The sequence below is a fragment of the Leopardus geoffroyi genome, chromosome B2 (genome assembly GCF_018350155.1).
Source record: "Leopardus geoffroyi isolate Oge1 chromosome B2, O.geoffroyi_Oge1_pat1.0, whole genome shotgun sequence".
NCBI classification, from domain to species: Eukaryota; Metazoa; Chordata; class Mammalia; order Carnivora; family Felidae; genus Leopardus; species Leopardus geoffroyi.
The window spans coordinates 57,615,534-57,628,582 of record NC_059332.1 but is presented as its reverse complement, the minus strand read 5'-3'; the positions used below and the strand labels follow the sequence as shown (position 1 = coordinate 57,628,582).

The 13,049-nt window shown below is 37.6% G+C and overlaps 1 protein-coding gene across 5 annotated transcripts in view; it reads right to left on the bottom strand.

Annotated features, from left to right (window-relative positions):
* Positions 1-11,993, bottom strand: part of PHF3 (PHD finger protein 3) — an 82,242-nt gene extending 70,249 nt beyond the window's left edge. Inside the window, exons 1-3 of one of the 5 annotated variants that reach the window (XM_045498664.1) lie at positions 11,676-11,786; positions 1,597-1,686; positions 390-658 (exon numbers count right to left, since the gene is read on the bottom strand). In XM_045498664.1, coding sequence (XP_045354620.1) covers positions 390-633 — 244 coding nt within the window. In that variant the 5' untranslated portion in view covers positions 634-658; positions 1,597-1,686; positions 11,676-11,786. Of the gene's footprint in view, positions 1-389; positions 659-1,596; positions 1,687-11,370; positions 11,606-11,675 lie in introns of those variants that run through there. The other 4 variants (XM_045498662.1, XM_045498663.1, XM_045498666.1 and 1 more) reach the window with 4 other exon arrangements.
* Between the last annotated feature and the right edge of the window lie 1,056 nt (positions 11,994-13,049).

Below are 13,049 nucleotides of genomic sequence, written 5' to 3'. Positions count from 1 at the left end.
TAAGCAATCCCTATATACTAGAGAGAGTCCCAACTTATACTTTTTGTCATAATGTAATAAACAGCACCCCTATAATTCTCAAAAAGTGTCCCCCTTTGGATAATAAATTATATGGTCACCCTATCCATATCCATAATATCCTCAAAGATAATTCCACACTCCTTGGAAGAAAATTTAAAGTCTAATTCTGATGTCTAGAACAGCAGCTCTAAATTGAAAGTAAAGAATCCTAAATTCACTACCCTCACCAAAAAAACAAAAAAACAAAAAACAAAAAAACAAAAAAAAAGAAAAAGAAAAAAAAGAAAAAGAATAAAAAAGATGCTGCTGAAAATTCTTTTTATTTTAAATTGCAGACTAAAAAAAAAAAAAAAAAAAGTAAGAATTACCTGTTGAACAAGGCATCTGGAAATTGGGATCATTGCTATCCAAAACAGGCAAACAGAACTGGTTACTTGCAGATCCTAGCATAGGATCCTTATCGCTGAGCATGTTCTTCAGCGAGTCCTCTAAGACATTTTGACTTGTACTAAAATCCTCACAGACTTCATTCTCCAGGTTGGATCCTAGAAATAGGGCATCATCTAAGTGTTCAGTAGGAATTAAATGATTAAATGTATCAACTATATCCATGAAGACTTCTGTGTGTCTTTCAGCCCTATAGAAAGACAAAAAAAATACCATAAGAAATAAAGCTATCAATTGATAATCACCTAAAACCAAATTATTTTAATAGTTTTGAGTCTAAGAACACACTTCGGTATTTCTGAATTGTTTTTAAAAAAAACCCTAACTGTTGTTAGAATAAACATTTGGACATGTAGAACGAATCTTTACTAAATAATGTTTCTTCATCATACATGTAGAATATCATTTTACCAGAAATCCTATTAAATGTTTACTCAGTTTATTAATTTGAGGGAAAAACTATGTATATAATTCATTAATTTGATACAATTGAAAGAATGACATGGCTTAAACCATAAAAACCGTGTGTTTTTAACCATAATCTGTTCATAAATTAAGAATAAAACACTGCTTTCACAATAAGACCACATAAAAGAGCCAAAATCAAATCATATTTGTCCCATACCTATTAAGATGGTAAAATAGCCTTGTGTCATTTACAAAGCATTTAAATCATTTAAAGAAAGGTAATACAGAGAGAAAAAGGTCGTTTGTAGGGGTCGAGGGGGAAATGAAAAGACACTATTAATTAAACCCAACAAATCAAAACTCAAAAAAATACACACATACACAGGCAGAGACGTGCACATACACACATTTTAGTGGGGGGGACTCCTTTTAGGATAAAACGGGATAAATGACAAGAAAACAATATATCAGAGATTTAAATTTATTTTGGTGAGTTATGTGAGGTACATACGAATGTCAAGCTAGTCTCCTACTATATATACTACACACTGCTCAGAAAGGTCATCTCATGCCCTGAAGAGCCTCAATTAATCAAAAGTTGAATTATGAAAATAAGACTGGTTTCAGAAAAAACTGAACCAATGTATTTTGGGAGGTGGGAGAGGAAGGGCATCAGCAAAAACATCTAATAATATTCAGTTAGCTAGAAATTCAACTAACCCAGAACATCTTGGGTTCCAAAATTCCAAGATTTTTTAGATCGGCTCCAAATCTACCAAAATTTCCTCAAACTGTCCTTGATTCTTTCCCCTATAAAAATGAAGGAAGAGGAAGTTCAAAGATATTTGACAATTTACTGGGTATGTATCATATGCTGCCAACCATTTCACCCATATTTAGCCCATTTATGCCCAATGATAATAATAGACTCTACATAGAAAATAAGTTTAAATAACTGGGGCGCCTGGGTGACTCAATCAGTTGAGACTCTGACTTCGGCTCAAGTCATGATCTCACAGTTTTCGAGTCCCGCATTGGGCTCACTTTTATCAGCATGGAGCCCGCTTTGGAACCTCTCGGTCTGCCCCTCCCCCCACTCGTTCTCATTCTCTTTCTCTCTAAAATAAATGAACACTTAACAAATAATTTTTTACAAGACAATTCATTTAAATGATGTAAATATTGGGGCACCTGGGTGGCTCAGTCGGTTGAGCATCTGACTTCAGCTCAGATCATGATCTCATAGCTCGTGAGTTCGAGCCCCACATCGGGCTCTGTGCTGCCAGCTCAGCACCTGGAGCCTGCTTTGGATTCTGTGTCTGCCTCTCTCTCTCTCTGCCCTCCCCCACTCACTCTCTCTCTCTCTAAAATAAACATTAAAAAAAATAATAATAAAATAATATTATAATAAAAATAATAAAAGTAAACAAATAAATAATGTAAATATCTCCCCACCCCAAACCATAAAACAGCCAAGATTCAAACCTAGGTTCCTAGGCTCCACAGCCTATAGCCATACCTCTTCCTCTTTCACACTAAGCTCCCAAACTAGAAATTGACTAGATTTGACTCATTAAAGGCTCTTCTTTAAAAATAATTTTCTAACAAACCAGTAGTTACCTGGGTCCTTGGATAACAGAAGGATACACTGCAAAGGGACAGGAAGATACTTTGGGGAATGATAAAAATTTCCTAAATCATGAATGTATACATCCACTGGAATTCATCAATCTGTTTATTTTAAGTAGAAAGTTTATTGTAACTCAATTTAAAATCCTAAAAAAAAAATGAAAGAAAATTTCCTCATTCTCACAAAAGTTAATCCCCTTCTAAATGAAGGATTTCAGTATCTCTTCTCAAATTTTGGAATTTTACGTATATTAAAATATTAATAGGGGTGCCTGGGTGGCTCAGTCAGTTAAGCATCCAGCTTCGGCTCAGATTATGATCTCAGATTATGATCTTGTGGCTCGTGAGTTCCAGCTCCACATGGGGCTCTGTGCTAACAGCTCAGAGCCTGGAGCCTGCTTTGGGGTCTGTGTCTCCCTTTCTCTCTACCCCTCCCCCACTCACACTCTCTCTTTCTCTCTCTCTCTCAAAACTAAAACATTTTTTAAAATTAATTAATTAATATTCATAAAACACTAAAATGTTAATGATTTGATTGACATGCTGGCTATTTTATATGCATTCTCTAACTGTAACATTAAAAGAAAATTACAGCTCATAATGCTGATGAAAACTCAGGAAAACTTTTAATTCTCTAATACTACCTGATCTCAGTACCTAAAAAAGGCTCAATTATATCACCAATGCTCCCACTAATATGTTTTTAGGTTCCAAAAAATTTTAGTATAATAAATTTCTGGTATTTAATTTACAAAAATGTTATTAAATGCTTACAAATTACGTAGCTAAAACTACTGACAAATTAGTTTATCTACATATGCTGGAATCCAAAGCCACAGGTCAAGACTACATCCTTTTCAAACTTGCATCCCACTTAGTAATCTTTTTTTCTCAGATGAATCAAAAAGAAAAAAAGGTTAATTCCAGCTCTAAAAGCAAATAGTAAACTTTCCTTCTAAAAAAAGTATGCTGAATCTACTAAAAAAAAAAATGCACTCGTTCCCATAGCAACACGAGTGTGATAAATTCTACAAACTTCACCTGAAGTCCATCTTTCTGTTACTACTGGTTATGTGATTTCAAGTGATGGAGACATTAAGAACATTCAAAATTATGATCACATAGCTCAAAATCACAAAGCTATATGGAAGACCAACCCATTCTAAATATTCATTCACATTATTTAATAACATTCACAATATTTAGTAAATAGTGATCTAAATAAGCAGTATGTTCTTTTCAATAGCACTATTAGTGAACCATCCCAGAACTCCTTTACAAAAAGTACTTTAAGAGCTTGTGACATATTTTTTTTTATCTCGAAGGTAGACAATAGTCTTTAAAGACAAATTTTAAAAAATATAAAAAGCAAAACATCGTGTAAATAAGATGGGTGAACCAAACTTTCCACTACAGCTTTTTGGCCAAACTGGTATGACTTGTAAAGTGTGTTTTATCTGAATTTAAATAAGCACATCAGGGAAAAGGCTTCCATAGTCAAATATTGAAAAGGACTAGCATAACAAAATTGCATTTATTTAATAATACTTTTAATTCATTCAACACATGTTTACTAAGCAGTTACCATTGAGACATCTTTATGCCAACAAGACCAGGATTCTTCCAACACAGAATAGGTTATAAAATTAGGGACCCAAAGAAGACAATTTCTACAGGAGACATCACAAGACCAGTTTTCTTGTAAATCTATTATAAATTAGTAAGACTGACTTTTCATAAGCAGTACTAAGTGGTTCTGGGGGCAATTCCAAGGAAAAATTCCAAAAATGATAGTATACAGCCATCTCACAAGACTACCTTGAAAGTAATATTTAATGGAAGCATAAAGCAATTCGTTTTAAAAGATCAGTTTCAGATATCAAGTTCTCAGTATCAAAAATAAAATGATAAAATTTTCCATGCTAAATTGGAAAACAAACGTTAAGTCAACTGCAGAAATATTAACTCAATTAACATGAACACACTAATCTACTAAATGCAATGTGGTAAACTGGGTTGGATCATGAAAAAGAAAAAGGACAGTAAAAGAAAAACCAGTAAAATCAGAATAAAGTCTGCAAGTTAGTTAATAGCAATGTACCAATGTTAATCTCTAGTTCTAATAAAGGCACTAGCATTATGTCAGATGTAACAATCAGGAAACTGGATGAAGGAATACAGAAACTCTATACAATGTCTGCAATTTTTCTATAAGTCTGAAGTTGTTATAAAAATAAGTCTTTTTAAAAACATGAACACTAATCTAAAATTACTCTAAAATTAGAGGAGGCACCTGGTTGGCTCAGTCAGAAGAACACACAACCCTTGATCTAGGCGCCGTGAATTTGATCCCCACATTGCATGTACAAATTAAATAAATAAATAAATAAATAAATAAATAAGTAAACTTAAAAAAAAAAAAAAGAATTTTGAAAAGTATATTTAAAAATAATAATAGGTGCGCCTAGGTGGCTCAGTAGGTTAAGCATCTGACTTTAGCTCAGGTCATGATCTCACGGTTCCTGAGTTCAAGCCTCGCATCAGGCTCTGGGCTGATGGCTCAGGGCCTGGAGCCTGCTTCGGATTCTGTGTCTCACTCTCTCTCTGCTCCTCCCCAACTCGTGCTCTCTCTCTCTCTCTATCTCTCAAAAATAAACATTAGAAGAAATAATAAAAATAAAAATAATAAAAATAAAAATAAAATTAGAGGAGATACCTAGTAATGTGGATAGACAAAGAAGATCTTTAAAATCTTCAAAAAAATAAATAAAAATAAAACAACAAGTCCATCTACAGTGTATGTTAAATGGATAATGATATGTACATATTCAATTAAATCGATACTAATTATTTGGGTATATATTGAAACCAGGAATTAGTTCTCAGATCACAGTAATGTCTCATGTTTCCAGACCATAAAATATCTCCAGCTAAGTCAGAGAACTGGGTAATCTACTTAATTCAAAATTACTCATTTATTCACATATTTATTAAGCATCTACTTATAAAGTATTATTATAGGTACCAGTGAAACAAGTACCATTCAAATCCAAGGAACTCACAATATAAGAGTATAGACATATAAACAACATGTAAACACCACAACAAAACAGGACAGTGTCATAATAAGGATTGCAGACAGTTATTACAGAGGAAGGTGAAACTCATGAGGCCAAGAATATCTAAGCAAGTGATGTATGAGCTGGATCCTAAAGGTCCAGAAGATACTCCAGGCAAAGGGAAGAACAGCATGTGCTAATTATGAATGACAGAGTCTGGTCCTAACAGACCATTTGGAAAGACTCAGAATACAATTAAAAAATAAGTATTACTACCAACATTCTGAATAAAATGAGTTTGAAGATATGTCCCGCTTTAAAATACTTTATCTGTAACTCTCAAAAAATTATACTGCAAACAAATTTAGTTTACACTGATAAAATCAGCATGTATTCTGTTTCATGGAATGGAAAGCAAAAAAGATTTAGAAAACACCAACAGCAAAAAAGAAAAAAAAGTTATATTTCTACAAAATCCCCTTTAAATTAAGAATACATTGAAACTATCTCAACTTTTCAGAAGCATCTTCAAAGTAAAACTATGTTTTATCATGTCATCTCCTTTAAAAAAAATAGATATAAACCTAACAATAAATCATTAAAGCTACCAAAGACCCTAACGGTTTATACTATGAAGAAGCTCTGTCTCATGCAGTCTGTATTCACATATATGTGTATGGGGGTGGCATGGGGGAGTTATAAATATATTCAGGAGATTGTAAAATCTATGACAAAAAATTAAACAGGGTAATAGTGATGGGGAGAGGAAGAGTGTTTCTATGTACAATGGTAAATGAACATGTAAGCCAAAACCTGAAAAGAGGGAGTGATCCATGCACAAATGAGGAAAAGCAATCCAGGCAAAGACCTAAATGCAAAGGCCCTGGGAATGGAAGCTTGGTGCCTTATAGCCCCTATCCTATAGTCTAAATTAAGCTGTCAATTCATCAGGCTTGCTTACCATGAACAAATTTCTAATAGGCACTAGTAGTAGAAAAATTAAAAGTACCACTACTAATAGTGACTAAAAACGTAAAACGATGTGCTCTAATTTCACACCAGGCAATGGTCTACATGCTTTACATCAGTAATTCTCAATCAGAGGTGATTATTTCCCTCCAGAGGACATTTGGCCATATATAGAGACATTTCTGGTCATCACAAAGGGAGGGCAGGCTACTGGCATCCAGTAAATATACTACCATACACAAGGAAAGCCCCACAACAAAGAATTATCCATCCAGAAAACTGCTAAGGTTAAGAAACTCTGCCCTACATTTATTAATTTAATCCTCACAACAATGCTATATTATAATTCAGTAAACAAAGAAGGAAAAAGAAACGAAGGGAGGGAAGAATTGGGATCAAAGAGATTAAATTACTTGCTATAGTAAATGGTGCAGCTGAAATTTGAACCCAGAAAATTTCCTTCAAGAATCAATGCACTTACCACTACACTATATTATCTATTTATAAAGCAAAATGCATTGAGTATTTATTATGTGCCAGGCACAGTGTAAACTTAATGTATGCATGATGTCACTTAATCTTCACAACCATACAATTAGGCAGGTACCATTATTATTTCAAGTTATAAGAGTGGGGCTAAAGCTTAGCAAAGTTACACCCAGTATTATAGAATAAATAAGTGACACAGCTGGGATTCAATTCTGCTCTGACACAAAGGTCAGTTCTTAACCACCATAATATGAAAACATTAAAGATGAGTAACAGGTTATCTTTCCAGGATAGAGAAAAGGAAAATCACTAAATGGTTAAACAAAGTAGTACAACACAATTCTAGAAAGTACAATTCTATAGAGCAATGCAACCTAATCAACTGCTCTAAACACACTTCAAATTCTACTCCAGTTGCATTGGTTAGAATCTTTAAGAAAAAGCAAAGCTCGAAACTTTTCTAAATCAGGTAAAAGAACAGGTAAGATTCCAAGGTGTCTGCCATACTAAGACTAAAGCTAACCTAAGAATCCAGAAAAAGAACTATCAAGTACAAGCTGAATCTGGCAAAAGCAGAATTACACTAGCCAACTGCACTAACTCCAAAGTTTACAACCATATCCTACTGATATTAGCAGTTTGGACTGACCATACAACCAGTGGAAGTAGCTCATCATTAAAACTATGGAGTAGGTCCTAACAGTACAAGCTAACATGTACTTTTAGCATGCACTAAGTTTCAGGCCCTATGCTAAGTGTATTGTATGCCTTATCTCATTAGTTCCTCCCAACAACCCTGTGAGGAATTGCAATTACTCTATCTATTTTACAGACAAGCAAATTGAGGCCCAGACCATTATGTAATTTGCCCCAAAGTGAAACCCAAGCAGCGTGATTACTGATCCGCACATTTATACTATACTATATGCACTCTACTTGTGTAACACAAATTTTTATGTTAATAATTAATAAAATCTTAAAAATACTAAAAAGAAAGTGACCTACCCTTCTTCCAAAATAAGTTCGAAAATACACACTTAGCCATTCCCTACACGTAAAAAACACAATGGCTATCCTCAGTGTGTATAAACATCATTTTGGAAGTTATCGACTACAAACTCTGCAATTTATTTTCACAGTCTACAATTTTAGAATGTTTTCACATGGCCAACTCACACAAATTATGAATGAACCAAAAAAACATTAAGTTTAGCCTTTCTGTACAATCTACTATGCCATTCAAAACTTCATCTAATAAAGTTAGATCATGCTAAAACTAATTAAAACTTCTGGATAGTATTTTGAAATTTTTATTAAACTATTTCTCTTCATTCTTTGTCTTCACTGTACAACTGATCATAAAAATGAAAATTCCCTGACCATTAAAAAATGATCTAAAGGCACCTGGGTAGCTCAGTTGGTTAAACTTTCAGCTTCAGTTCAGGTCATAATCTTGTAGTTCTTGAGTTCGAGCCCCGCATTAGGCTCTGTGCTGACAGCTCAGAGCCTGTAACCTGCTTCAGACTCTGTGTCTCCCTCTCTCTGCCCCTTCCCCATGCATGCTTGCACTCCCTCTCTCAAAAATAAACATTAAAAAAAAATTGTTTTAATGATATAAATTAACACACAATGCACAGGAGTAAGTGTCCAGTCTACACATTTGGCAATTTCTCACACAATGCCTTTTGTAATTCTTGAAATATCATCTTTTCACTTTAATATAATGATTTAACATCTTGAGTCTTTGAATCTTGTTTCTCAACCTAGACTATGTTTCTTGAGAGTAAAAACAGCCCCTGGGTCTCACATATTTTGAATCAAACCAATACCCTCAATATCTTTTCCCAGTATTCAAAGAGCAGCAAATAAAAGGGAGTATCTTTCTCAAACATGCAACTATACTGTAAGTGTCTAACAATTTGCCAAGTCATTTTTGTAGTTAAAAAATAAAATGTCTATCCTTCTGAAAACATACTCCAGGATTCTCGGAGGTGCTCCAAGAAAAAATAAGAGAAACAGAGCCCAAGATGTACTGCTCCACAAAAGAAAGAAATCCAACAGCCCTCGTCAGAAAGATTTCCTGAAATGTGGATGAAAGAAAATAGAAATCTGCACTCCAAGAACCCTAATAGTTCCTGACACTATGAAGTAGTTACGGGTAATCCACAAACCTGAGATACTGATCAATGAAGCTCATTATCTCATTAAAGAGGAGAAAAGACCTTATCTCCAGAAAAAAAATAAGTAAAAAGGATTTCATGAGATATCTGTGTCAAAAACAAAAAAAGTGCACATTTAAGAAAGCAAAATGTATTAAAAAGGCAACGCCATATTACCAAGGAAGATAACCATTATGTTTCAGTACTAAAAAAAAAAAAAAAAAAAAAAAAAAAAAAAGAATTGTATGCATAATTTACATTCACCAGTTTTTTCCAAGTATAATACATATTATGTGAAAATCTAAACTCAGGATAATTTTGCAGTAATCCAACTGTCACCTTGTTGCCTTCCAACTTTTAACAACAGAGTTTTATTAATAAGCTATTACATAAATCAAAGATTATCAACCTTTCTTAACTAATTCCAATCTGAATACAATTTAAATTTTAATACTATGGTTTTAAACGATTTGAACATAGAGACAACTTCCTTTCCACTTTTCTATCCTGAAATTTGCATTTAATTAATGCTAACTTTCACCTACATTTACACAGACTGCTTCTCTTAGATTTGACTTATTTGAACATGCAACAGATGAGTATACCAAAGGATCAACTAAAGTTATGTGAAGTCCATCCCAACAGCATAGAATGCATAACTAACTCAATGTGACAGACAAGGAAGTTCACTGCCCTGCCCGAAGGATGCAAAAGCAGTATATCATGTTTTCATGCTCTTCAATAAACGGACCTATAAAGCATGCAAGGAACAAGGGAAAACTGGTCCCATCAACTAACTCTTGTTATCCTTTTGACAAATTAACAGTACAGCTATCAAATAAAGCTTAAAATCTATGGTTGTAATTCTGCATACTTAAAAAGCAGCCCAGTTCAGTTGAGAAGTCTTTCTGTTACTAATTGAACTGTGTATGGCTCAATCAGACCAATAATAGCTCCTAAGTCTTCTCTGAAATTATGTTACTATCATGGGGAAATGGAGTATGTATTTTAAAATAGTAATAGGTATAATGATGATGGAGGAAAATTCATTATCGTAATATAGGGCAAATAAACAGAAGAACTGGACAGAAAATAATAGTAATAAAAAGGTCGAGTGGTAGCAAAAACTGCTATTCGAAATAATCTTTATACAACACCTCTTGAGCTCTGGAATGAGGACACAAATTCAAAAACAGAAGAATCCTGCAAAGACTTCTTGGTTCTTTTGACTCGTGTCTCTTTACCACAAACACATCTAAAAACATTTTCACAATCCCAAACACTTCATTCAAGAATCAAAAAATGGTAGGAAATGAATGAGTAAAGAAGGTGTAGTTTTGCAAGATCTCAACCAGTTTTGTAAAAAGGAAAACAAAAATCGACCCCCAAATCGTAACTAAGTAGAACAATGTACTAAGTACTCCCTAAATAGTTTACTGTATCTTTTTTTTTTTTTTTTTGGCTTAAAATAAGGTAGTATTTGGGAAAGGCTCAATAACCAATGTCTCATTTTAAATTAAGTATTTCTACATGTAATGAAGATTAGTAAAGGTAGATATCAAAGCGCTGTTACCACTTACATTAATGATTATCCATGATCATAATCTGCAAATGATTCCTGAATAGCACCAATAATCATGCATTCAAACTACCTCGAATCATAGTCTCTAGAAAATGGCATTTAAAAATCCAAAGATGGGAAAAGGTCATCGGACCCGGCAACACATTGCTGGGGGAAAGAAGGGGGAAACAGGACTATGCGCGGTACTAACATTCTCTCCCTTTCTCCCTCCTCCCTGCCCCCCTCCCCGTGTCAGGTGATCAGTTATTTAGCACCATTAACACGCACGAATCGACAAGTGGTTCATTAAATTACTCATATTATTCCGAAAGCCACATTCTAGGCTTCCTTTTTCAAACTAAGCAAAAGGAGTCGACAGTTTGGGTCCCGAGCACAAAAGCGCGCGGTAGCAGGAGGATGGATAGAGCGCCAACTCCCCCCTCTCCAAAAGCTGGGACAGGGTTCAGCCTCGCGGCAGGGCCCAAAGCTCGATGCCGAGCTCGCTCCCTTGGAGGGAAGAGGTACGAAGGGCCAGGTCCGGGGGCCTGCGGGCCGGGCCTTCCTGGCAGCGCCCGCGGTGCCTCCGGGCCTGCGCGCCCGCGCGACGGCGGCAGTGGGGCACACTCACCGCGGAAGGCCCGGGAGCAGAAGCCGGGGAGAGGCCGCGGTCCAGACCCTCCGCCTGGCCACCTCGCCGCCGCGGCTCCCTCCCACCCCGCGATCCAAACGGTCCCGGGCGACAGAGGCACGGCCCGGGCAGGCCGGGGACGTTGCGCAAGAGGCCGGAGAGGTTTCCCGGCTGCGCGGGAGAAAGGCGCGGAGTGTCCGCCGCGGGAGGGGCGGGGAGGCCCGCGGAGGCGCTGTGCGTGTGGAAAGGGATGGGGGAGGGGAGAATTGCCCGTCTCCCTGGCCGCGGCCAGAGCCGCAACTCACCCAGCTCCGCCAGACGAGCGCTACCACTGGCAGCAAGAGGAAGATGGTGGCCGCTGCCGCCGCCGCCGCCGCCGAGGAGGAGGGGGCCCGGTGGGTGCCGAGGAGAGGGGGTACGCGCAGGACGTCGGCGTCGCTGCCACAGCCTCTTTTACTCACAGGGCCGGGCGGCTGCTGCTGACGACACTAGCCTGGCTTCCGCGCCGCCCTTTTTATCCTCGTAGCAGCCGCCGCCGCCCAGGGCCCGAGGGTCGCTCGCCTCGTGGGGACCGTGCGGCGGCGCGAGACCCCGCAGCCATCGGCGTGCGGCGGCGGCGCGGGGGCAGGAGCCGGGCCGCGTCACGTGACCCCACTGTTTACCGTTCCGGGGGCCGCGGCCTGCACGCTGCGCCTGCGCAATGTGGGCTCTCCAGTGCCGCGCCTCCGCGGGGCCCGGGCTGTAGCACTCGGCTGCGCTTCCGCGCCGCTCCCAGTCTTGTCAGGGCGCGGCACGCCTGAGGGCCTTGAGCTATCACCTCGCTCGCGGGGTGAGGCACAGATCGATTTTTCTCGATTGTAATGGGCACTAAGGCTTCATAGTGCAATATTGATAGTCAAATCTGCCCCCCCCCCGCCCCAATACGTTTCATTAATTGGGTGTGCTTTCAAGAATGGTAGGCTACAGGGCAGTACATGAGCCCCTTGCCCAAGAATCCCGGCTGGCTATACACAACAGCCCCATCATTACCCACCTCTGTTCTCGCCTTTTCTGTAAATAGATGGTCTTTTTCAGGACTCAAGTTGCCTACAAGAATCATTCCTGGTCGAAGTCAACAGTTTCCAAAATATGGCAAGAGGATCCTCTGAAGGGTTCCCTAGACCTTTCAGAGGAGCGTCAATTCTTTAACAAATTTTCTTCATCTCCTTCAACCAAAACATGTAGCAGCTGATTAAATGCAGAAGGAGATATGAGAATCCAGCCACCTATTAAGCCAGACATTGAAGAAATGTGCAAAAATTTAAAGCGATGCCACTCTTCTCATTAAATTTTGTTGGGAAAAAATTCATAATAAGTTATTTATGATAACATAATGAATTTTGTTATTTTGTGTTTTATTATTCTTAGGTTTAATTCCTACGATAGTAAATAACTAACCCACATAAACAAAAGCTCTTAGAAGTCCCTCAGTAATTTTTAAGAATATATATAGGTTCTGAGGCCAAAACCTTTGAACTCCACTGGTCTTGATTAATGTTTCCACAGCAGCCTGTGCTGACTTCTATCTCAGCCCTTAATAAACATTGTGAGGTAATGTTGTTAGTCATCACTCCAACCAAAACAAGCCCCTTTGAGGACAGGGATTGTACCTTCTCTTGGCAAGGAACATTACAGTACCC